Source organism: Leptopilina heterotoma, unplaced genomic scaffold (assembly GCF_015476425.1).
Source record: "Leptopilina heterotoma isolate Lh14 unplaced genomic scaffold, ASM1547642v1 Lhet_627, whole genome shotgun sequence".
NCBI classification, from domain to species: Eukaryota; Metazoa; Arthropoda; class Insecta; order Hymenoptera; family Figitidae; genus Leptopilina; species Leptopilina heterotoma.
The window spans coordinates 420,957-448,072 of NW_025111147.1; the positions used below are offsets into that span (position 1 = coordinate 420,957).

General features: G+C 36.8%; 2 protein-coding genes across 2 annotated transcripts; both read right to left on the reverse strand.

Moving 5' to 3' along the window:
• Positions 1–13,484: 13,484 nt before the first annotated feature.
• On the reverse strand, positions 13,485–13,985 carry LOC122509761. The gene has a single exon (XM_043624002.1). The coding sequence runs from the start codon at positions 13,983–13,985 to the stop codon at positions 13,485–13,487; it is 501 nt and encodes a 166-aa protein (XP_043479937.1).
• A 2,454-nt stretch (positions 13,986–16,439) lies between these two features.
• LOC122509762 lies at positions 16,440–17,444 on the reverse strand. The gene has a single exon (XM_043624003.1). It carries the CDS (start codon positions 17,442–17,444, stop codon positions 16,440–16,442), a length of 1,005 nt encoding a protein of 334 aa, XP_043479938.1.
• Positions 17,445–27,116: the final 9,672 nt, after the last annotated feature.

The window sequence follows — 27,116 nt, forward strand, 5'->3', positions numbered from 1 at the left end:
AAATTTTTGTTCAAATAACGCAATCATAAGAATGGCGTTATTTGTCTCTTAGTAGGCCAACGTAAAGTGATTCTTTTTAGTACGTTGTTACGAAAATACTGCAAATGACAGTTCAGTTCAAAAAAGAACTTTGTTTGTGCTTGTTGCAATTCTGTCCAGTAGAGGCGTGATTATGTTTTTGTTCAGTTACTTACTTTTACCGTGTCTTTAAGCTGCAACACAGCATCTGTCAAATACTAAGAGTTTCTAACCTCCTTTTCGCGATTACTCGTGTGAAAATTCCGTTTTTATTCATTAATGATATTATTTTTATTAATACGTCGAAGTACATGACTAGATTTCAGGGGGCTTCGCCCCTAACGTGTCCGGTGACTTGGGGTATTATAAAATGCGATTATTCGAAATGTCGAAAATTGTTATTATTCTTTTGAGTTGGTTTTTTGTAGTCAGGAGACTTTCTCCCCTCCAACTCCCTGATCGGTGCTCCGCCCCTGGACCCCATCTGGGGGAGACCTCCCGAACACCCCCGCGCGATCAACTAGTAGCGTACGCTTGACAGTGGATCTGTGTTCCGAATCTTATGAACCCGTTTCTCAACATTTTTTTCAATTAAATAAGTTTTTCAGTGTCAACGCCTTTTTATGATTTTGTTATGAAAAGTATCGTGGGCAACACGTGTAGCGGCATTTTGGAACTCGCGCTACTTTTGCGTAACAAGTCATGTACTTCAACGTATTAATGGAAATAATATCATTAATGTATAAAAACGGAACTTTCACACGAGCGATCACGAAAAGAAGGTTAGAAACTCTTAGTATTTGTACTTATTTATTAATTATTATTAATAATAATAATAAAACTCGTTACGAAAACTTAGCGTTCGTTCCAAAAAAGCCGCTAGTTCACACTTGTTACGCAATGTACTAACTCGGGGATTTTGGACACCTGAAATAACAATTTTTAAATGAATTGCATATGATTTTCAAAAAGCCGTCTGCCATAATAAGACCTCAATTTAAAATTTTAAAAATTTGACAAAATATTCGTATTCAACAACACCGAAAACCCATAAGAAATTTTTTTTATAAAAATTCATCAATCTTTTAAAAAATTTTTTCCGAGGGGCTGATCACTCAGAATCCAATTCAACAATAATTTGAAAATTTATTATTATTTGCATGGATTCATATGGAATCGACTGTAATCGTAGGTGACGAATTCTCTGAATCTTGGATTCACATAAAATCGCTTGGATTCGTAAAAGGCGAATCCTTATGATTTCTTAAAATTCGGGCGGATTCTCCACGGATTTCTTTGTATTCGTAAATAATCGTTCCCTTACAAATCTTGGATTCGAGAGTGAACAGCCCCTCGATTTTTTCAAAAATAACGAATTTTCACAACATTCGTTCGCCATATTGAATCCGACATTTTTAATTTTGCAAATTGGACTTCAGATTCGTAATCAGCGACCCTGAAAACCCCCGAGTAAAAAGTTTCAAGCAAATTCAATAAACTTTTTAAAATTCGTCCGCCATATTGGATCCGCCATATTTAATTTTGAAAATCTGACTTCAGATTCGTAATCAGCGACCCCGAAAACCCCCGAGTAAAAAGTTTCAAGCAAATTCAATAAACTTTTTAAAATTCGTCCGCCATATTGGATCCGCCATATTTAATTTTGAAAATCTGACTTCAGATTCGTAATCAGCGACCCCGAAAACCCCCGAGTAAAAAGTTTCAAGCAAATTCAATAAACTTTTTAAAATTCGTCCGCCATATTGGATCCGCCATATTTAATTTTGAAAATCTGACTTCAGATTCGTAATCAGCGACCTCGAAAACCCCCGAGTAAAAAGTTTCAAGCGAAGTCAAGAAATTTTTTTAAATTTTTCCGCCATATTGGATCCTCCATTTTTAATTTTTAAAATCTGACTTCAGATTCGTAATCAGCGACCCCAAAAACATTAAAATATATTTTGACATAATATTTATGCATCGTTTTTTAAAAGTAATTAATAAATATATTTACTTATTTTCGAGTTTAGCCTCTTCTAATTGACGTAGCAAGGACGCCATTTTGAATTTTCAATTATGCCACTTTGCAATTGAAAGGGGATGTCATGACGAGTATTTTCATGTGCATAACTTGTATTTTCATTGCATACAATTTTAGGCACAGCTTTGGGCCGTTTGACGTGAAACGTCCCATATATATATTGTGACGGAGTGAATCGTCACGCCATCTCTGAAAAATTCTCCCCCGACCGGTGCTGAGTGCGGACCGCGGTAATGTAGGTGCCGAGCTGCCAAGTGACCCACTAGTAGAAAGGAAAGTGTGTCGCTTGGCAAGTTAGTTCGATTGCGTGAGGTCAGGACCAGCGAGAAAGTGAGAGAGAGAGGAGTAGTGCCAAGAGAAGCTGCAAGAGAGAGACGAAGCCAAGAAGAAGACGAGGCAACAGGTAAAAGAAAGCGTCGGCGTCTTGCCAATACTTTTGCTACCATAATTAATTCTAGCACGTGCTGAACCACATTTATCGCGCCTCGTGGCAGAGAAAGTACGCGAGGAATTCCCTTCTGTTTTTTGTAATAACTAGGTGAAACATTTTGAGAAAGTGGTTGAGAGTAATTTTTATTTGTAGAGATTTAGAGCGGACTATTAAGTGTTGCGATAATTAAAGAAAGAGGTGTAAATCATTAATAAAGAGATTATTTTTGTGAAGTGAAAATAGTTAGAGTTCATTTTTGTTCCGGTTCCTTACAACACCCTAGAGCGTCGCCAGAAGCCGAGGTTCACCGGGTGCCGAACTACAAATCATCGTGGGTAAGTCCTACAAATATTGTGCCAGTATTGGTCCAGTCGTGTCTCAGCGTTGGCGTTTCTGTCGTCATTTTCTCGGACAGAATTCCCTCATGAGAGTGAGAGTGTCTCTGAGGTGTTGCTAGCCGTTTATTTATCGTTGTTCATAAATTGTGTCCAAAAGTTTATTAATTAATCTTAAAATTAATTGGCGCCTGATGGCGAATTTTTAAATAATATAAAAATTCCATAGAGTTAAAACTAAAATAAATAAGTGTCAGTTTTTCTTGATGTTACAGAAAATTCTTTATTAATATTTCTCTATTAAATTAGAATTAACGTCATAATATATATGGATGTCATGGCGAGTATTTTCATGTGCATAACTTGTATTTTCATTGCATACAATTTTGGGCACAGATTTGGGCCGTTTGACGTGAAACGTCTTATATATATATATATACATATATATATAACCTAATGTCCTCCGGCATTTTGTTGTAACAACAATGTTTACAACAAAATGTTTAGCTATTGTTAAGTTGTTTCTATGTGTATCTGACTTGATTCATAAATTCAAGTGTTATAAGGCATGCAAGCCTTGTAGTTTGCGTCAGCTGTAACGCACGTGCATTTGTTTTAAAACTGTAGTCTACAGCTTACGGGCCCTGAGAGGAGAGAAAAGTTCCACGCACAACAAGGTAGCGATTGGAAGCAAGCATAGCGCGCTTGTGTTGGTGTCCGTAGCATGAAAGCCGTTATGGTATTAGTTCTGTAGCCGGGGAAACCAGTGAGTGTGCTGGTGTCCATAAACGGCGGCCGCACAGGCATGTGTGTGTTGCCGCCGACCATACACGCGCAACCTCACAGCGTATTTTCTTAGTTATAGACAGTAATGACAAATGGAATATATATATTGGCTGCAGCATTGCGCCTCCTTTTATGTTTTACAGATAATTTGGGTACGAATTTTACACTTACTATTTGGGTTTGTTTAAATAATATAACCGCAAGGTTCAGTGGAGGCGGCATTGATTTCGCTGGTACAATTACTAATAACTAGTGATTATATTTATTATTTAGTAGAAGGAGAAAGAAATAATAATTTCTTTTGTCCCTTTAATTTTGAACGCATTACGCCTGTTTCGTACAGGCTGAGTGAGACTTCGGTCTGGAAGCAGAACCTCCGCGTGGTCCCCGCTGGAAGTGCACGAGGCCTGTCCTCGCTAACTCCTGTTTTTAATAAGGGTTATCGAGGCCAGTACGACTGCAACTAACTGCTTCTCCATTTCATTGGGCACTCGTCTTCTGGCAATCTGGGCATTGAGTATCTTGTTTCTTTTATGAGAAACAAGGAACCCCATGCTTTCAGATGCGTTTTTTCGATCCCCTTTTGTCAGTGGTTGAAAGCTCATGATGCTGAGCGAGAAGCCTTTTTCCGTGCTTCGCTGTGTGAGTTGCAGACCCTCAACTCGGGCGGTTACCTGCAGAGTAACCAGGGATTAGAAAGGTCCCGCCCCAAACCGAGGGGCCATGGATATTCTCCGATTCACCACTTCGGTGAGGAATTGGAGAGTATCTGTGGATCGGTAGACGGCTCATATGAGTCGTTGGCGCTGGCTGAGCGTTTCTCAGCCCCGTTATGCTCGTAGGCGAGCCGTGTTGGTATACCGGTACCGGGAGTTCCATCACGTTAAACAAACAAGGCGATGTCCCTTTAATTATTATTTTCTTATAAGCATCTTTTAGTTAAAAGCATCTCATGATGTGATATTTGACGTTATCAAGGTGTCAAATATCCTCAGGCATAGCGTCGCTGCGTCGCGACGTTGCTAATTTAGAATTAAAATTTATTCTACATCGTTGCCAGATGACCAATTTTAAAACTAAACTAAGATTCTAACAGTCGCTGATTACGAATGTAAGGTCAGATTTAAAAAATCCAAAATGGCGGATCCAATATGGCGGATGAGTTTTTCAAAAATTTATCCAAATTTCTTGAAAATTTAAAATCAGGGGTTTTTGAGGTCGAATCTTAGATCAGATTTAAAAAATTAAAAATGGCGGATCCAATATGGCAGATGAATTTTAAAAAAATTGTTTGATTTTAATAAAACTTGGAATCTAGGTGTTTTTGGGGTCGCTGATTAGGAACCTGAAACCAGATTTAAAAAATCAAAACTTTTAATGCCTACAATCAAAAATTACAATTTACAATTGAGAAAGAAAAGGATAACTCAATTAATATTCTTAATTTAAAACTTACTAGAAAAAACAACAAAATTGTCACAAATTGGTATCAAAAGCCGACTTCATCGGATAGACTCATTAATTATTTTTCAGATCATCTAATCCAACAAAAAAAGAATATTGTATACAATCTGGTTGATAGAGCGATTTTATTGTCCAACAAAGAGTTTTATTTTGATAACCTAAAGAAGATAAGATCCATCTTAAAAAATAATAACTATCCTTTGGATTTTATTGATAAACATATAAAAATTCGTATAAACCATACAAAATTTTCTCAAGTTAATAATAATAATAACAATAATCGAAATAAAATTAGTATTTACAGTCAAATCCCGAAGGTTTGCTTACCGTTCAATGAAAAATGTTTAAGTTGTCAAATATTCTCAAAGAGTTTCATTTTACTGCGATTCCACTTATTAATAAAAACTTCAATTCTATAATTAGACTTGGTAAAGATGCATCTAAAAAATGAGACAGAACAAATGTTGTATACAAGTTTGACTGTAAATATTGTCCTGCAACATACATAGGTGGAACAAAACGGTCATTGTTAACTCGCATAAATGAACATAAAAAAGTAAATGATAACTCTGTAGTTTACCGCCATCGAATTAATTGTAATCATGACTTCGATTGGGAAAATGACAAAATTTTGGACAATGAACCAAATTTTATAAAACGACGAATATCTGAAATGATCCATATAAAAACAAATCATTCCACATATATTTTACCACATCATATTTTCAGTATAGTGTATAGTGTTGTTTTAAACCTTTATAAATATTGAAGTGTTTTTCTGTTTAAATAAATTTAGCCTGATGAGGTTGGCAAACCTTAGCCAACGAAACGTCGCAATTTTGACGATACATTGAATTTTTCAATTCTTCACCTTCCCATGATCATTTATTTTACTACTAACAACATTTATAATTATTTGTTGAAATATGTGTTAAATTGTTATATTCATAAAACATTATTATGTAGTACTACTTAGCTTAGGAAGTCTAAAAAATGCACATTGTTACATATAACAGAGACGTAGTTTATGATGGACTCGTAAAATACCAAAATATGTATAAAAAATCTAAAAAATTCTTAATCTGGCGGCTATATTGGCTCTAATCTTCTGTATTTTTAAAATCTGATCTTAGCTTCGTAATTAGTGACCTCAAAAAACCCTAGACACCAAGTTTTATTATTTTTTAAAAATAAAATCAAACAATTTTTTAAAATTTCGTCCGCCATTTTGAATTTTTCTAGTTTGACCTTAGATTCATAATCAGCGACCTCAAAAACCCCTGATTATAAATTTTCAAGACATTTGGATGAATTTTTGAAAAACTTAAAGTAAGTCGAAAAATGTCTAAATTTTCTTAATTTCCCTGAAAACTTTTTTTATTCCACATGCACAAAAATGGCGCTTTTAGATAGCTGACGACAGGGAGTAAAGTCATTTATTTGTTCGACCGTATATGAAAATGGCGATTTTTTTTCCAAGGGCAAAAAAACAGCTGGTCCCATGCTTTTTTTGCCCAAGGTAAAACAGGTTGCCATTTTCATACAAGTCGAACGAGTGAATGACTTTTACTCCCTCGGGGTCGATTACGTAACTAATCCCGGATCCCACATTCCACATTCCGGATTCCACATTCCGGATTCCACATTCCGAATTCCACATTCCGGATTCCACATTCCGGATTCCACATTCCAAATTCCACATTCCAAATTCCACATTCTGGATTCCACATTCCGGATTCCACATTCCAAATTCCACATTCCAGATTCCACATTCCGGATTCCACATTCCGAATTCCACATTCTGGATTCCATATTCCGGATTCCATATTACACATTCCAAATTCCACATTTCGAATTCCACATTCCGGATTCCACATTCCAGATTCCACATTCCAAATTCCACATTCCGGATTCCACATTCCGGATTCCACATTCCAAATTCCACATTCCAAATTCCACATTCCGGATTCCACATTCCGAATTCCACATTCTGGATTCCATATTCCGGATTCCATATTCCACATTCCAAATTCCACATTTCGAATTCCACATTCCGGATTCCACATTCCGAATTCCACATTCCAGATTCCACATTCCAAATTCCACTTTCCGGATTCCGCATTCCGGATTCCACATTCCAAATTCCACATTCCAGATTCCACATTCCAAATTCCACATTCCGAATTCCACATTCCAAATTCCACAGTTCGAATTCCACATTCCGGATTCCACATTCCAAATTCCACATTTCAAATTGCGGATTCCACATTCTAAATTTCACATTCCGGATTCCACATTTTACATTCCACATTCCGGATTCCTCATTCCAAATTTCGGATTCCATATTCCGCATTCCACATTACACATTCCACATGCGGAATTCCACATTTCATATTCCACATTACGGATTCCACAGTTCATATTCCAGAATCTACATTTCAGATTCTACATTTCACATTCCGGATCCCACATTAAAAACAGTACAAATGAGAAATCTTAAAGGTTAATTACCTAACATTTTAGATAAGGAATCGAATCGGTTTTTTGTAATTGGTTCGGTAGATTTCGAGAAAAGTTGATCCCCGAAGAAAAGGTACCTTTAGGAAGACGCTACCCACAGCTGCGATACGTAACTAAATTTGCTTCAAAAAGTTTTTAAAATTCTTTCCACGAAATGTAAAGCAAGGTCCAAAAAGCATTTTGGAAAAAACGGTTATATTTTTTTCACAATAAAAATTTTAAAAAATGTTTTTTGTCAATCTAAAACCAGAAAAAGTCTCCTTATCACAAATGCAGCACAAACATGGAGAAAAATGTATATTAAAAATTTGAGTATACTATATAAAGATAACAATAAATATTATCTGGATGTTATGATTTAATATCTTATAGATGTTAATCCTCCTACAGTTTTATTATTTTTAAATTTTATAGGAAATAAATTTATAATTGTTTTAAAATTAATTTTGACTAATTCATATTTAATTTGATTTTAAACGCAACTATGTTTAGCTTTAAATTACACTGAGTGTTTTATTTATATGACTCTCGAATTAAATTTTTTTAAATAAATAAACGAAAGATACACCCCGAGCATGCTCGGGTAAAACCGTATGGGGGAAAAATAGTATAATCTGTAAATGTGAAGTTAATTCAGGGTGTCTGCTGGTCCTGGAATTCCTGTAAATGTCCTGAAATTTGAAAAAATAGGCTGAAATGTCCTGGATCTTTAACTTTTGCCCCTGAATTTTCCATATTTTACTTTAAAATATTTATTCATTAAAAAATTTTACTCAAACTTAAAAAAAATAATTTTTTAGATCTATTAAAAAAGAATTCAAATTTAAAGTTGGATTAAAGAAATAGGTATCTACCATATTGATTTTTAACGCTTCATATAGTAATCACATGCTAATCGTAATATAAAATAATATTATCCATTTTAATGTTTTGGAAAAATAAAAACTCTGTCCTGGAATGACCTGAAAATGTCTTGGAATTTTAAATCATATTTTCAGTAGACACACTGGGTTATGTTTAAACAAGTTTTTCCAATATCCGTAAATACTAAACTAAGATACATCTAAGATGTTCTGCTGCTTTTGCTACTTATGATCATATATTAGAAAATTATTGATGTTTCAACATTTAAAAACTTTGTAAACGGTAATTTTTTTTAAATAATCCTACTTTTTAATTTAATCATTTTCATATTACTGAAAAAGTAAATTATTTATGATATGTTAAAGTTTTATGGTAAGTTAAAATAATTTATACAAAACCACGTCAACCTTTTAATGGACTTTTACTTTATTAAAAGTACTCACTTAATACAAATTGCAACATTAAACAAATAATAATAGTATATGAAGTTTGGTGATGTAAATATCAAATATTCAGAAAAGTATATAATAGTAGAATTGAAAAATAGATATCCAGCAGAAAAATTGCAGGACAAAGATAATGAAAACTTTACCCAAAATATTAATTTAAAATGGTACGAATTTTTTCAGTATGTAAGACTGAAATTAACTTTAAGCATGCAAATGTAAATAACGTTATATCTTCTTTAATAAGATTAAATCTTTAATTTCTTTTAAAAGATTTAATTTTTCATTTTCTTTTTTCTGAAGGAATAAATGATGTTCCTCCATTAACTTAAGTTTTCTGTCACGGTAAGCATTAGTTTCTTCTCTTTCTCTTTTGCGTTCTACTAAATCCTCTTGTTTTAATTTCAACTTATTATTGATTACTTCAATTGCAGTTATATCCGTTATTTTGTCTATAATAAATATTAATGCATTAGGTTTTTATTTATAGAATTGTGTCCAGAAAGTTCAAGTAATATATATTAATAGTAGTAGTATATATTAATATTTGTACCGACAGATTAGCTCGGTCGGATAAATGCCTGGCTCGGCGGACGCTTAGGACCAAGGGTACTTGGTTCGCGCCCATTAGCCTGGGATTTTTCCGGCACGTGAGATAATCTGAGCGGGAGGTTTGACGTCGAAGTATAATGATGTGCACCGTCGATTATTGTCCGGTACACACCATTAGAATTCGACTGTCGATAAACCGGTTGTACTCGGAGAGGTTTTCTACAGTTTCCCTCTCCACTGGCGAGAAAACCCATTAGGGTGGTCCAGGCAAATGCGAGTACTCCTAATTTTTAATTTGCTCTGTAGGCGCAAAAATTTGGTATTAAGAAATGTTTGTAAGGAATGTTCTACGGTTGTAAAAACACTTGTATAGCCAAGATTGTAGGCTTAAGACGGGTGTATAAACAAAAATAAATAAAAATATTAATATTTGTAGTAGTATATATTTATAATTGACTATGAATTAAAGGTAACAGTAAGTGTAAACAGGACACAATGTTCTTGGGCGAAAATTGTACGAAAATGATCCATGTTAGTCTAACATTAATTTGAGCGAAATTATAAATTCTAAATCAGTCTGGAGTAATCTTGAATGTTTATGAATTAAGCCCGTAATCAGTCCGCAATAATCCCAATTTAATCCAGTTAAAAGATTTAGTCCGAAACTAGTATGGAACAATCCAAAATCTGTGTGCCAAAAATTCAGAAATTGTTTATAACAATCCGAATAATATCCGATCAAAACATCCCAGTCCAAAATTAAGTAACAATACAAATTATTATAAGTTTAGAACGAGATTCTTTTTTCATCACTATTTTTTATTGGCTCTTGAAACTGATACTATCACCACAATCAGGAAAAGACTTGGTCCTTTCTTTGTATCCTTTATGCCTGAAAAGAAATTCAGAAGTAGTGAGTGCTACAAAGTCCATAGGCGTAGAAACGAAAAAATATAATAATAAAATTTAAAATTATCAACGTCAGTATTAATCATTATTATTATTACTTTTATTACTGTTAAAGTTGTTGTTATTTTCATTATTGCTATTATTATAAATATAAATATTAGTATTATTATTAATGTTATTATTATGATTTTTACTGTTAATATTACTATTAATTTTACTTTTATTATTATTATTATTAATATTATTATTAATATTATTATTATTATTATTATTATTATTATTATTATTATTATTATTATTATTTTTATTTTTATAATTATTATTATTATTAATATAATTATTGTTATTTTTTTTTTATTTTTCGAGGGAAGTGGAAAATCTGCAAACAGATACCAAGAAGCCCGTACTTCTTGGTTATGTGGGGATGGCAGCTCACGCCGACCCACTAAAAACCACACCCTTACTCCAGACCATAACATCCACTTGCGGAACTACCTTTTGGCTTCTAACTTCGCAAGCAGTGGTCCCCTTTTAAGAAAAAATTTCTTCCATTTCCAGGATCCTATAAACCGGAGGCACGCGAGGGAGGGAGGAGACTAAAGTTTGTCTCCTCCCGCCATCGCGCGCCCCCAGCTGAGCTTCAGGATTCTCCGTTTCTACTTCCTCCTGCCATCCATATCTTTAGTCCTCATTATTAGATTAATGAATGACTCGATATGGTGCCAGGATTCAGCGCTTTTTAACATAATAGAGACCATGTTGTCAGCGGTGAATTGAGTTTTCACCGCGTCAAACATGGCTCTTCTAAGTTCACTCCATTGCCCGCAGAAGAAGAGAGTGTGTTCCGCGTCGTCAATTTCAGCGTCGCAATACACACATTTTGCCTCTTCTCTGATCTTGAATCTATGGAGGTATTGACCGAAGCAACCATGTCCTGACAATGCTTGTGTAAGGTAATAGCCAACTTCCCCGTGCTTTCTTTGTAACCAGGTGGCGAGGTGAGGAATCAGGCGGTATGTCCACCTTCCTTTGGATTCCCCATCCCATCTTCCTTGCCAATTTTCAACGAGTCTGCTTCTTGCCGCTTTTCGGATAGCCAATTTTCGGCTACCGCTGTTTCTTTGTTCCTGCGAGCTATCTCGGTCTTTGTTGAGTAAAAAGACTTCCTGCCTTTCTCTCGCCAACAGGTCTGTTGGCGGAAGGCTCGCAAGAACTAGAACAGCGCAAGCAGACACCGTTCTATAGGCCGAGACTACTCTCCGTGCCGAACTAATTTGCACAGAGATTAATTCGTCCAAGATGCCGCGGGTCTTAAGGGCTTCCACCCACGCAGGGGCAGCATAAAGCTGCTTTGATAGACCCACGGTCGCCACCAAGCGCCGTTTCTTTTCCCTGGGACCACCGATGTTAGGCATTAGCCGTGATAGGCTGCGCATACATTCGGCGGCTTTGAGTGCTATGATGTTAGTATGTTGGCTAAAGTTTAACCTTTTATCCAACAGCACTCCCAGGTACTTTAAATTTTTTCCCCATGAGACTTCTATTCCTCCCACTTTTACCTTTGGAGCATCAAAAACTCTCCGATCTGTGACGAGCAAGGCTTCGGTCTTTTCCAAAGCCATTTGCAGGCTGTGCTTTTTAAGCCAACGCTCAGCCCGCCGCAGACCTTCGGTGAGCTTTATCTCAAGGACTTTGGTCTCCAGTGCATAACACACTAGAATTACGTCATCCGCGAAGCCGACCAAAAACGTATCCTCGGGTAACTCCATCCTCAGGAAATCGTCATACATAACGTTCCATATGAATGGACCTACCTTTGATCCTTGGGGAGCTCCGCATGTCATTTCTTCCTTGAGATGACATGCATTGCTCTCGTATACCACCCATCTGTCGCTAAGATAGTTGTCTATCATTCGCAACAGATAGGTGGGTACCCCTTTACGTTTTAGCGCCTTGATGCAGTTGTCCCATCTCGCGGAATTAAACGCATTCCGTATGTCAATGGACACAAGAGCACAAAATCCTTTCTTCTTGCCCTCTTTGGCTTTCTTCGCCTGGTTAACCACAGTAAGAATTGCATCCACTGTTGACCGGCCTTTCCGAAAGCCAAACTGGTTTTCTGATAGGCTATTTTCGCCTACCAGGAATTTTTGAAGTCTCTCTAGAACCAAACCCTCTAGAAACTTACCCATCGTATCCAATAAACAAATTGGTCTGAACGATGAGACGTTATCCAGAGGTTTATCCCCTTTTCTAAGAAGGACTAATCTCTGCGTTTTCCAGTCCCCGAAAAACTCTCCAGCTTTTAAACATGCGTTAAAGACGTTGAGAAGCAGCTCGGGATAGACAGCGACCACCTCTTTGAGGATCTCGCTGGGTATCCCGTCCCTACCTGGAGCTTTGCCGCTCCTCAATCCCTTCGACACCCTTCTCAGTTCATCAAGCGTGAAGAGCTCCTCCTCTTGAACTACACAGAGAGTGTAGTCCTCTCTAGGGGTAGGTTCCACTTGGGGAAACAGCGCTTTTATGATCTTACGGACCCAATGCGGATCGTCCAGGCCAGGGGTTTTCTGCTTTGAAACTAATTTCTTAGTCACAATTTTAAACGCCAAACCCCATGGATCCTTCTCGGACTTTCCTATTAGGTCCTTCCAGCACCTTTGTTGACTATTCCTTATCGCCCGCTTGAAGATTCGTCTAGCTGTATGCCATTTCTCTTGAAGCAAGAGGTCACCCTTAGAGTGAGTATATCTCCTCCTCGCTGCATTGCATTCTTTTCTCAAGCGGGCGAGTTCATCGTCCCACCAGTACAGAGCACCCTTTCTAGTTCTTCTATGTTGCCGGCGAGGCATAGAGTAGTTGCAAGCATCCACAATAATTTGCCTCGCCTCTCGCACTATCCCCTTTAGAGTAACTGGTCTAGCTACCCAGCCGAGTTCTCTAAAACGCCGAGACTCGACCAGGGACTGCGCCAGCCTCTCCCTATTTAGTCTCTTAAGGTTCGAGGAGGGTCTCTTCCTGTCCTTTATATAAGGACCGATAGACCCGTTTGGATTTTCCTCAGAGACCAAAAACTCAATGTACTGGTGGTCACTCATGGTTACCTCGTCCAACACCTTTCATTCTTTTACTCTACGGGCAAGGCGGGGAGAAGCTATTGTTAAATCAAGAATAGATCCCGATATTCCCCGCCTGAAAGTGAACTTATTTCCCCGATTCAACACCGCCAGCTGACCTGCCGAGACCATGTCGCTGACCAAGATCCCCCTCCTGTCCCGGCGGGTCTCTCCCCATTCTGCAGACTTACTATTAAAGTCCCCCGCAATAAGGACGTCCCCGCCGAAAGTTCTAAGACTTTCCTCAAGAGAGCGGATCTCGGCATCGAATTTTCCAAAGGGATCGTTTGGGGAGAAGTAGCAGCTGTAAATACGTACACCCGCCACCTCTGCCCAAACAAACCCTTTATCTGTCTCCAGAAAGTCACCGACGGTGAGATTCGGGTTACATATGTAAATTCCAGACCTCCTTGATGCATCCTGAAACCAGTCAGAGAACTCTGGCTTCTTATACTGCTCACAAAAGAGGAGTACATCGGCCCCCCTCTGCCTGGCAGTCTGCATCAGGAGATCCTGCGCTATCTTACCTCTACCGAGGTTAATCTGGAGAAACCTGAGCTCTGGATTTCAGCCCTTTCAGGATTTCCCAGTACACTGGGCAAGCCTTACTCCCTGGAATGTGTTTTACCTCATCCCTCTCTTTATCTACGCAAGTCATACAACGAGCTTCGACTTTACAATCCTTGCTCTTATGATCAGGGCTACCGCACCGCCAACAAGCATTTTTTCTGTCTGGGCCACCGCAGCCGCGTGCCAGGTGACCGTAGCAGAGGCATCTAAAACATCTCTCTACCTCCACCCTGACACGGACCCTGCAATTGACCCAGCCAATCTTTACTCGCCCAATCTGAATAAGGGACTCTGCGTCTTTTACTGGAAGACGCAGCACCGCTATTTTCGTGTTACCATACCGAGTAAACAATTGGCATGGAATCTCTAAATTGGACTTGCCCAGTAAACCCCGGACTGCCTGGATTACTCCAGAAACCCCTATGGTCTCGTCGAGATCCACAATTTCAACTGACCTCATCGAAACCATTGTCGTAACCTCAGCTTTCCCTTGAAGGGCCGTTGTTAGGTTGTTACTAAACTCTCCGAGATCCTGTCCCTTTTTTAGAACCAAAAGGATGTCGTTCTTTCTAGTTCTACAAACAGACAGGATCTCTGTTTTTGTTTCATCGGGTCTAACTTCCGCAAACATATCATCGATAACGCGATCAACATTTTGACCTTCGACCGCGGATATCTTAATCGCGTCCGTATCCCTCTTCTTTTTTTTCTTCTTTTTTCCCTTTGACTTCCCCGCGGGATTATCTTTTTTCCTATCCTTTCCTTTTTCGTTTTTATTCTTTTTCCCTCCTTTTACTACTTCAACCCAGGGTTCGTTATCAGTCTCCTTGTCCGTTCCGAGACCTTTAGCTTCTGTTTCTTCGGCACATTTTTGTGGCGATACAGACCCCTTCTTTTTTTTTGATTTCCTAATGGGAGGTGTCTTAGAAGCCCCCCTTTTTTTTAATGAAGTGGGAGTTCCCTGGGAGTGAGCTCTTGGCCTTAAAATCCTTCTATAAGGGTGGGGGGGACAGTCCTCTAGTTTCTTTAAGAAGGCTCTTCCCTCCTCCCTCAAATCTTTGACTATGCTAAAGAGACTATGACCGGAATGGAAAGCTTCGATTGCACTATCTTTAACATGCTTCGGATTATTTTTTAGGAATCCCTCATTTACAATTTTAAGGGCCTTTACAATCCCCTCCGTTACCTCACACTGCCTCTCCATGAGTAGGAACATTGCCTTCCAGCTCTCAATCCATTCAGAGGGAGTGAACTCTTTTAAGAAGATGTTGGAGGATAATATCTCCTCCATCTCCGTCCTCTTCTCACCTTCTACAGACCGCCTTGTAATATTAGATACTGCAGGACCCAAGGTGTCCAATACTGCAGTACTGTTGTCGCGGGATTTCGACACTGGGGAGCCAACTTTCTCACCCCCTTCAGCGCCGGCACTGAGGTATCCCTCCCCTGCACCGTAAACTCGTTTTTCTGAATCTAAATTCTGCATCATTTCGTGTAATTTGGTTGTTCGATATGGGTGTGATGATTAGCAGTGTAAGTGTACATGTGTTCTGTATTGTAATGAATGTACCCCTATCAGTGTGGAAAAAAAAAGTGTATTTGTATTAATGTTGCCTGCAGAGCCCCGGAAGCCGAGATCATCTGAAAATCCCCTTACATGCTTCGCAATCATGGGAATGACGCGTTTATAGCGCATCCCACACTCAAACTCAAGAAGAAGCCTCTCCAGTGAGTTTCCCATTCAATTCGCGTACATGGAAGGCGTCGTTTATAGACTTAAACCTTCCAGACTCATACATCAGTTGCTGCTATCCCGCAAGTTGAATCCCCCCAATCTGCGTCGCGAGCGCATGACTTAACATGGTCAGACGTGCCGGCAGGGATGACGAGCGTGGACAACAGCAACTGCCCATTCATAGAAGATGCCGTTTATAGGCTATTTCTTCCTCAATCATAAAAAAAGGAGTAAACGAAAACAATAATTTCATACTGAACCCACTGGTTCAGATTCTTCTTGCCCATTCAGAGGGATATTACGTTTATAGCAATACCCTCCATTCGCACCAAAATGTCCTAATATACCGATCTCCAAATGATCCCCACCTCAAAGGCTCCCCAAACTACCCTCCTCCTCCTCCAATCCACTTCACACATATACACACATTCGCATAAACGATATACAAATGGATGCAGATGAGCATAGAGGATGGAGTCCCGGGCTTGGGACCGGTTCATAGCGGAGTTATAATTATTGTTATTATTATTATTATTATTATTATTATTATTATTATTATTATTATTATTTACTATTATTTAATATTATTTAATATTTTTATTATTGTTTTTATTATTCTAAATTGATTTTTGTGATTTATGAAAATACATACGTTAAATGTTATTGCAGTCCTCAGCGAAGACAATTGTATCTTCAAAACTATCCTCATTGTCAGAGAAGTCTTCCTCGCTGTCGTCTCCGATGTTAATAATAAATTCTTGTACTGGAATCGCTTCCATAATTGCAGAATGGCGTCCTCGGTATTCGTTTTCAATTTCTTTTGCGTGCCTCACACAATTTTTCCACAAATTTGGTGGCAAATTCGACATTATTTCTTTACACAATTCCAAAACGTCTTGGATTTTAAATGTTTTGTTAGTAGCAGCAACGCGTTTTTTAATGAAGGCCCAAATGAGTTCTATTGGGTTCAGTTCACAGTGGGCAACAGGAAGCCACAACAATTTTACTTCTCCGTTTCTTACTTCTTGTGCTATCGTATCTAAAAGATAAACTTTGGGATAACGAAATTGTTGTGATAACTGATATAATTCGTTTCTTTTCATGTCACAAAAAGAAGAATGACTTTCCGGAATGTTGACACCTTTCTTTATTAGCCAGTCAATAATGTCACTTTTCTTCCAAGCTGTAGTTACGTTTCGAAAATTTGGATCAAGCATCGTATGGTACGGTGCTTGATCCAATACGATTACAGAATTTTTTGGTACTTTCATTAGAACGTCCCTGAACCACTCTTCATAATGTAAAGCGTTCATCTCACCATGGTAATCGGCTGAACCTTTCTTTCCAATGAAACACTTCATGCAGTTTGGGAGGAAGCCATCTTCATTTCCAATGTGTAATAAAATCACACGTTTACCAGCGCCTGACGGGGTAACAAAACCGCCTCGATAATTTCCAATTTTCTGAACCCCTGAACGGTAAATATCGTAATTGTCCACATACTCTGTCAAAACTTGCTCTATCCATCCATAGGAAAGTGTATGATTTGCACCGCACCATGATTCATCAGTAAAAAAAATAGACCAATTCATGTCCCTGAACTTTTGTACTTGCATCAAATAGTACCTCCGACTTTCAGTAATTTTTTTACTTTCCATGAGGATAGGCTTTTTATTCAACTTTCCATATTTAAAATTCATTTTTTTAGAAGCCTCCATAAAGTTGTCCGAGATATGTTGGGAAAATCAGAAACGTCTTCTTTAAGGGTTTTAAGAAGTTTTTCTACAGTGGGAAAAGTTTTTGACATATAAAAATCAAAAACTTTCCTTCTCACAACTCCTAAAAAAAAGTCGTCAATGTAGATTGGTGGCCGTCCACATTTGATGTGGTTTCTTCAAATTCAATAATGCAGCTTCTCGAGTTACACGTTTTACTGTGCTTACAGAAATTCGTAAACATTCCGATGTACGTTTGACAACAGGTGCACGGCAGTTTTTAGTTTCTTTTTCATTTTCAAAAAAGCTTCTTACTTTCAAAAGTAATAATTTCTCTTCAACAGTTAAAACATGCTTCATCTCACTGTTTTCACGCAACTTTAAAAATCTATCAATAACACTATCTTTAGTTTCATTAATTTCTTCATTATCACTGAGATCACACTCCATCATTTCACACACATTTACATCCGCCATAATATAAATATACAAATAATACAATAATCAGGAATAAATAAAAGTTTCAACACATTTGAGCGTGCTTCAAGAACGAGCTTCAAAAAGCAACTGCGATTTTACAGCAAAGGAAGGACCCAAAATGGCTTGTGTAACTGGCTAAATAAGGGTTTTAAAATCGAAATTTTTGAATACATGTTTATTCGTGTTTTTGTACATTGGACGGTCCAGGACAAGCTTTATAGTGGGGTCAAATTTTCTCAAAAAAATCAAAGTTGGTCATGGGTCTTTCAATTTTTGTGAAACTTGGTATAAAGGTAGTGTTTTATGACAGAAGATTTTAGGAAAAAAAGAATTTTCAAAATTTTCAAAATTGTGGATTTTACCGGGCATAAAACATTAAAGCACATTTTTTTGAAAAACGAATAACTTTCATCCATTTACTTAGATTTTGTTTATATTTTAGGTAATAATAGTTGATTATCTAACAATTTAAAGTGCAATATTAAAGAAAAAAAATCCAAAATTTGCCCGGAAAAAAAGTCAAAAAAAATTTTGATTTCATTTTTTCGAGCATAAGCACCCCTTCGATTTTTTTGTAACTATAATATTTGGATTCGTTATCTTCTCCAGAATTTTTTGCAAAAAAAATCCCTGGAGACTTTAAAACTAACCGAAATATCGAATTTTTTGTCTCGAGGTGCACAGATTTCGATCTCGCGTAAACACGCCTGAGATGTGCACCAAACGTTCTTAAGCGTGAATTTTCGCATTCTTATATTTTTTTGTTAATTTTGAGTAAAAAAGGAAGGTTAAAAAATCAAGTTTTGCAATTACAAATTTGTTTTTAAACAAATTTGAATCTCAAAATGTGTATGTAATATATAAGGGGCAAATTTTCTCAAGTGTACCATAATATCAAAATTGCAAGTTGTTAGATCAGGCTAATATTTTCACAGTATTTAGAACTATGAATCAGTACTTAAAACCACCAAGTAATTATGAAATTTTATTAAAAAATGTAGGGGGAGGGGGTTGAAGATTTTGGATAAGTATAAACAGTGAGTTTTATAAAAAATCGTAGCTTTTATATAATAAAGAAAAAAAATTGTGACCTATATGTTTTTTCTGCTCTATCAAATAGTGAGAATTTTTTTTTAAAATTCAAAATTTAACCCTTTTTTGAAAATTAAAAATTTTTTTGATTTTTTTTCCAAAAAAGCCCTTTTTTTCTTGTACCAAAAGAAAGCTTATGATGTGTACTTTCAATTTATGAAATGAAAAAAATGAAGTTTTTTTTTGAATTATTAATTAATTAATTATTAAAAATTGAAATATTTTACAATGAAGTATTCTGATTAAACTAACGTTTTACAAATAAATATTTAGAAAAATAAAGATAAAGTGTTAGTTTTTTTTAAATCAAATGTTTATATAATTCTACTTTAAAAAAATATATTTCAGTTATTTGCAACGATTGTTTAAATAAAATATTAAACACCTTATGCGTGTATCACGCTTGATATTGATATTAAAATAATAAAAAATTATTTAGATAAAAAATAATCATCTCTTCTTACATCAAAAATGTAAAAATTAAAAAAATTTACTTTAGAAAATGTCAAAAAATATTAAGCCGGGAAGTATAGTTAAAAAAAAAATTTTAATTTTTAAAAGAAGGGTTAAATTTTGAATTTTTAAAAAAAATTCTCACTATTTGATAGAGCAGAAAAAAACCTACCAAAAACATATAGGTCACAATTTTTTTCTTTATTATATAAAAGCTACGATTTTTTATAAAACTCACTGTTTATACTTATCCAAAATCTTAAACCCCCTCCCCCCTACATTTTTTTAAATAAAATTTCATAATTACTTGGTGGTTTTAAGTACTGATTCATAGTTCTAAATACTGTGAAAATATTAGCCCGATCTAACAACTTGCAATTTTGACATTATGGTACACTTGAGAAAATTTGCCCATTATATATTACATACACATTTTGAGATTCAAAATTGTTTAAAAACAAATTTGTAATTGCAAAACTTGATTTTCAAACCTTCCTTTTTTACTCAAAATTAACAAAAAAATATAAGAATGCGAAAATTCACGCTTAAGAACGTTTGGTGCACATCTCAGGCGTGTTTACGCGAGATCGATATATGTGCACCTCGAGACAAAAAATTCGATATTTCGGTTAGTTTTAAAGTCTCCAGGGATTTTTTTTTGCAAAAAATTCTGGAGAAGATAACGAATCCAAATATTATAGTTACAAAAAATCGAAGGGGTGCTTATGCTCGAAAAAATGAAATCAAAATTTTTTTTGACTTTTTTTCCGGGTAAATTTTGGATTTTTTTTCTTTAATATTGCACTTTAAATTGTTAGATAATCAACTATTATTACCTAAAATATAAACAAAATCTAAGTAAATGGATAAAAGTTATTCGTTTTTTAAAAAGAATGTGCTTTAATGTTTCATGCCCGGTAAAATCCACAATTTTGAAAATTTTGAAAAATCTTTTTTTCCTAAAATCTTCTGTCATAAAACACTACCTTTATACCAAGTTTTACAAAAATTGAAAGACCCATGACCAACTTTGATTTTTTTGAGAAAATTTGACCCAATGATAAGCCGAGAAGTAATATTTATGACTGGTGGAGGCTGTTTGCTTTTACCTGAAGGTTACTGGTTTTTTTTTTATACAAGTCTACGGCAAATGTTCTTTCAAAACAAGGAATTTCTATTTTCTTTACCTTAATTCAGGAATTTGGTTCCTTCCCTTGCTGCAAAATAGCCATTGCTTGTAAAAGCACGTACAAGGTTTTTAAAATAATTAATTTTTAGTTCCTTTATAAGAATAATAATAATAATTAAAAAATAATAAATAGTAATAATTAAAAAATAAAAATAATGAATAATAATAATTAAAAAATAAAAAAAAATAATAATAATAATAATAATTATTATAATAATAATAATAATAATAATAATAATAATAATAATAATAATAATAATAATAATAATAATAATAATAATAATAATAATAATAATAATAATAATAATAATAATAATAATAATAATAATAATAATAATAATAATAATAATAATAATAATAATAATAATCAAAGTCGCCAGAGTGGGGTGAGACGAGACTCGACAAGAGAGGAATTCGTATTGGAGAAATGATCTCCAGAAACGACTTATTGGCAGTAAACCGAGGCAATACATGGACTTTTAGACGAGGTGCGATCGGATCAATTATAGATCTAACAATCGCATCGTCTAAACTATTTAGCCGCATAACCGACTGGCGGGTCTCAGAGGAATATACCGCAAGTGACCACCAGTACATTGAGTTCTCAGTCTCTATGGGAGACACACGAGGAGGAAAAAGACAGGATGCTCCTAGTCGCAAAACCTCCTCGTGGAATATGAAGAGACTCGACAAGGAAAAGTTCGGCCGGTCCCTAAGAGAAGCCCTTTTAATTGAGGACTTGGGCTGGGTGAAGAGGCCGAGCAGTCTGGATGGGGAGGTGCGAGCGGTGAGGAACATGATAGTCACCGCTTGCAATGCGTCAATGCCACGCAAAGGCGCCACTCCAGTTAGAAAATCCTTGCACTGGTGGTCAGAGGAGCTAGCCTCCTTGAGAAAGGAATGCCTCAAAGCAAGAAGGACATATACCCGATCTAAGGGAGATCCCTTGCTGAAAGAGGCTTTCAAGGAGGCGAAAAAGGACCTCAAGAAAGAGATCCGCAAGTCGCGACGCCGTAGCTGGAAGGACCTAATCGAGGAAGTCGATAAGGACCCATGGGGTCTGGCTTTTAAAATCATAACTAAGAAATTAGTGACGAGGCAAAAGACCCCCGGCCTGGACAATCCCGATTGGGTCAGAAAGATAATAAGTTCTTTGTTTCCTCCTGCGGAGCCATACCTTAGAAGGGACTGGAGTTTTTGCAAAGTCGAAGAGGAAGAACTCTTCACACTTAGTGAACTGCAAAAAGCAGGCAAAAGATTGAAAACAGGCAAGGCGCCTGGAATCGATGGGATAAGTAACGAGATCCTAAAGTTGGTAATCGACACTTTACCCCAGATTCTGCTTCGATGCTTCAATCTTTGCCTTGAGAGAGGAGAGTTCTTCCGCGACTGGAAGCGACAGAGGTTAGTCCTCCTAAGGAAAGGTGAAAAACCTCTAGATAAGGTTTCATCGTACAGGCCTATATGCCTGCTAGATACGATGGGTAAACTTCTAGAGGATATGGTTCTGCAGAGAATGCAAAGCCACTTGACCGAAGAGAATCGTCTATCCGATCACCAATTTGGTTTCCGTAAAGGCAAGTCCACGGTTGATGCCATCCAGGCAGTTGTGGACATAGCCAAAGCAGGAAAAAACAAATTGGGACCTGGGAAAAAGAAGAGCTTCTGCGCGTTGGTAGCAATTGACATACGCAACGCGTTTAATTCCGCAAGATGGAAAGATCTCATCGAGTCGATGGAAAAGAAAAACATGCCGCCCTACTTGTTGCGGATAATGGATAATTATCTTAGCGACAGGTGGGTTATATATGAGGGAGACACCTGCACTCTCAAGGAAGAGATGCAGCGTGGGGCTCCTCAAGGCTCGAGGGTAGGTCCATTTGTATGGAATGTATCTTACGATGATTTTCTGCGAATGGATCTGCCCGAAGGTGCGGTGATCATCGGCTTTGCGGACGACGCGTTGTTCGTGTGCACTGCCGAGAGTGAGGAGGCTCTTGGGACATTGGTGAACGAATGTCTGCGACTAGCAAAAAGCTGGCTGGATACCAGAGGTCTTGAAATGGCCCTGGAAAAGACCGAGGCACTGCTGGTCACAGACAGACGTGGTTATGAGCTCCTACGAATCGTGATAGACGGATTCGAGGTCAAGTGGAGTAAACAAATTAAATACCTTGGTGTGGAGTTGGATGGAAGGTTAAACTTCCACCACCACATGGCTATGGCGTCGAATAAGGCGATCGAGTGTGCGGCTAATCTTTCACGGCTAATGCCAAATGTTGGCGGACCCCGTGAACAAAAAAGAAGACTGGTGGCGAGTGTCGCCCACGCTAAAATGCTCTATGCAGCACCAGCGTGGGCCCCATCCCTGAGGAGTAAAAGATGTGTGACCATCTGTGAAAAGATACTGTCTGCGCAGAGATCGATAACAACGCGTATCATCTCTGCATATAAGACGGTATCTACGAGTGCTGTGCAGGTCCTTGCAAGTGTCCCGCCAGCAGATCTTTTGGCGAGGGAAAGGGAAGAAATGTTTCTCTTTTCTAAAGAAAGCAGTTCCTTGAATGAGGAATTAAGACCAAGCAAGGGCCTAATCCGCAAAGAAGCGAGGTACAGGCTCATAGAAAGATGGCAAGAAAGATGGGATGGTGAGGAAAAAGGTCGATGGACTTATCGCCTTATCCCGGCACTCGCCACCTGGATAAATAGGAAACACGGTCAGGTTTCCTATTACTTGACTCAGGCGTTCACAGGTCACGGGTGTTTTAACTCGTACCTGTGTCGCTTTAAATTACGCGAGAACGAGGTGTGTGCATATTGCCAGTTCCCTGAGGACAACGCGGAGCACACCCTCTTCTCATGCAAGAAATGGGACTTGGAGAGGCGGGCCATGTTCGAAGGTGTAAACAGTCAAGTTACACCGGAGAACATGGTATCGCTGATGACCCAGTCAGAGGAGAATTGGCGGCAAGTCGAGAACTTCATAATCTCGGTTATGTCGAGGAAGGATCTCGACGGCCGCCAAAAAGCGTAATTTAAACAGCTTTTAATTTATTTGTTTGTTTTTTATTAATTTATTTTGTGATTTATTTGTCCTTATACATTTTTTAATTGTTTGTGTTTTTGTTATTCATCTTTGTACAGTTTTATGTTTTCAATTTTTTATACGCGTTTATTTTTTCTTTTTTTTATATATCCGTTTATAATTTTATCTTCTGACTTTTTACACTTAATTACACATTTGTTATTTTTAATTATTGTTGTGCTGTTAATTCCGCTTTATATTGAAATAGTTTTAAATTTTTAACTATTAACGTAGGATAACCGCAGAGAAAAGCAGAAAGTCGCATTAGCGACAGAGTTGGAGCGCCACCCTCGAAGGCTAAAGTCTTACGACAGTTCCGAGGGAGGGTAAAGGGCTCCAGAAGAAGGGTTACGGGTTTTAGTGGGTCGGGCTGGCAGTAGGTCGCCAGTTTATTAAATTTACTATTTTATATATTTATTTTTCAATTTTTTTTATTTCCTTTTGTTTTATCACACCAACCCCACATAACCTTGGAGTGCGGAGTCCAAGGTATCTGTAGGCAGATTTCCCAAAAGTCCCTAAGCAAAAAAAAAAAAAAAAAAAAAAAAATAATAATAATAATAATAATAATAATAATAATAATAATAATAATAATAATAATAATAATAATAATAATAATAATAATAATAATAATAATAATAATAATAATAATAATAATAATAATAATAATAATAATAATAATAATAATAATAATAATAATAATGAGGGTAAACTCTGTGAAGAGATACCAGGATGCACTCCCTTTGCGGAAACTTCCTGCTATCTTGGAGAGACACATCGACCTCCACGTCCGAACATACATGTTCACGTGCCCTTGGATATCATAGACGTCGCATCAATGCTCCGGCAATGCTATAACGTCTATGTAACTAACGGAGGCGGTTCAGGGCCCATCTTGGCCAGATGGTAGTACCCTGTTTAGGCTCGATCGTTCCCTCGATACGGGACAAACATTAAGTATGAGCGATTGTAAAAACGAGGAGTACCTGCGGGGTAATGCTTCGGCTAAATCCCTCACTGGTTCCGATCGTCAAGCGCTTTCGAGCGTGAGGGCGGTGGCCAGTGGCCCATGGATGCAGGAGGGCAACAACGCGTTGGGAGTTCCACAGATCATCGTGGATAGGGTAGAAAGAAGAGGAAGTACAAGCAGCGTGACAAGCCAGGTCAGTGGCATTTCTGTCTTCAGTAATGCTTCGGCAAAGGACATTGCAAGCTGCAACCAAGATCGAGATGAATGTATTAAGCTGCGAGAGGAAGAGGCAACATGCATTCTAGCAATGGAGGAAGCGGTTAACAAGATGATGAAGTCCTGCGAGGTCCAAAAGAATGTCAATATGACAATCAAGGATGGACTCAAAGGCATGAAATCGCTCATACAGGAGATCAAGGAGAAGCACGCAGCAGCTACGAAAAAGGATGAGAATCTCTACCAGGGATTGACTTGGTCAGAAGAGGCCAGACAGGATCGTAGAGTTAGACGAGATCGTTGTAACGCGATCATGTTGAGAAACGTTGTCTTGGATGCTCAGAAACGAAAGAGAAGTGATCCTGAGCTTGCGAAGGATCCAAAAAGGAAAAGGGAGGAGGGACCTTCTAAAAGGTCCAAAGGCAAGGAGATGAAAACGGCACCAAAGCCAATTTCAGATAAGAAGGGAAGAGCCACAATGGTCGTCAAAGTGGCTGAAGGATCTACCTTTGCCGAAGTGCTAGCGAAGGTTCGAAAAGAGGCTGACTTGGAGGCCAGCCAGACAAGGGTTGTGGGAGCTGTACCCACTAAAAAGGGAGACCTCCTCATTAAAATTGGGGGGTCTTCGAACAAGAAGTTGTTCACCGAAGAGGTGACAAAGGTGATCGGCGATCTAGGTAAGGTGCAGATGGCGGATCGGCAGACTGTGCTGGAGATCCGCGACATGGACACCCTTACCGAACAGGAGGATGTCAAAGAAGCCCTGGACAAACTATCTACGGTGCCAGCAGGAAGCAGGAAGGTGACGGTCCTCGGACCAAATAAGCGAGGTATTAAGCTCGCTGTCGTGGTCACCTCCCAAGAGGACGCTAACAAGCTGGAGAAGATAGGGCACATTAAAATCGGTTTTGTGTCCTGCAAAATTAGTAGGAGAGTTATGGTCACAAGGTGTCACAGGTGCCTTGACTATGGCCATATAGGCAGAGATTGCCAAGCGGTAGATAGGTCGGCTGCGTGCTTCAAGTGCGGAGAAGCCGGCCATAAGGCAGCAGATTGTAAGAAGAGCCCATGCTGCTTCTTATGCAAGGCGAAATTCAGCGAAAAGGAAAACATCCAACATGTCGCTGGATCAGGGAGATGCAGAGTCTTCAGAACTGCCCTCGAGGAGGCAAAGAAGACTCTGTCAAGGACAAGGAGGAAATAAGGCCAGAACAAGAGCGGCACGGAAGAGTCGCGTAAGCGACATAATGGGACCTTCACTTCACGAAGTTAAAAGCCAATAGGTAGTTCCGTGGGTTGAAGAATAGTCCAAATTAAGACGGGAGTGGTTTTTAGTGGGTCGACCAGAACAAGAGCGGTCATCCCCACATAACCTGGAATTCATTACCCAGGTATCTGAATTCACAGATTTTCCACTTCCGACTACAAAAAAAAAAAATAAAAATAAAAAAAAAAAAAAAAAAAAAATAATAATAATAATAATAATAATAATAATAATAATAATAATAATAATAATAATAATAATAATAATAATAATAATAATAATAATAATAATAATAATAATAATAATAATAATAATAATATAATAATAATAATAATAATAATAATAATAATAATAATAATAATAATAATAATAATAATAATAATAATAATATAATAATAATAATAATAATAATAATAATAATAATAATAATAATAATAATAATAATAATAATAATAATAATAATAATAATAATAATAATAATAATAATAATAATAATAATAATAATAATAATAATAATAATAATAATAATAATAATAATAATAATAATAATAATATAATATAATAATAATAATAATAATAATAATAATAATAATAATAATAATAATAATAATAATAATAATAATAATAATAATAATAATAATAATAATAATAATAATAATAATAATAATAATAATAATAATAATAATAATAATAATAATAATAATAATAATAATAATAATAATAATAATAATAATAATAATAATAATAATAATAATAATAATAATAATAATAATAATAATAATAATAATAATAATAATAATAATAATATAATAATAATAATAATAATAATAATAATAATAATAATATAATAATAATAATAATAAAAT

Excerpts from the sequence above, each read along its gene's own strand:
- LOC122509761 (XM_043624002.1), bottom strand. The coding sequence starts at position 13,985 with ATGCAGACTGCCAGGCAGAGGGGGGCCGATGTACTCCTCTTTTGTGAG.
- LOC122509762 (XM_043624003.1), bottom strand. The coding sequence starts at position 17,444 with ATGGAAAGTAAAAAAATTACTGAAAGTCGGAGGTACTATTTGATGCAA.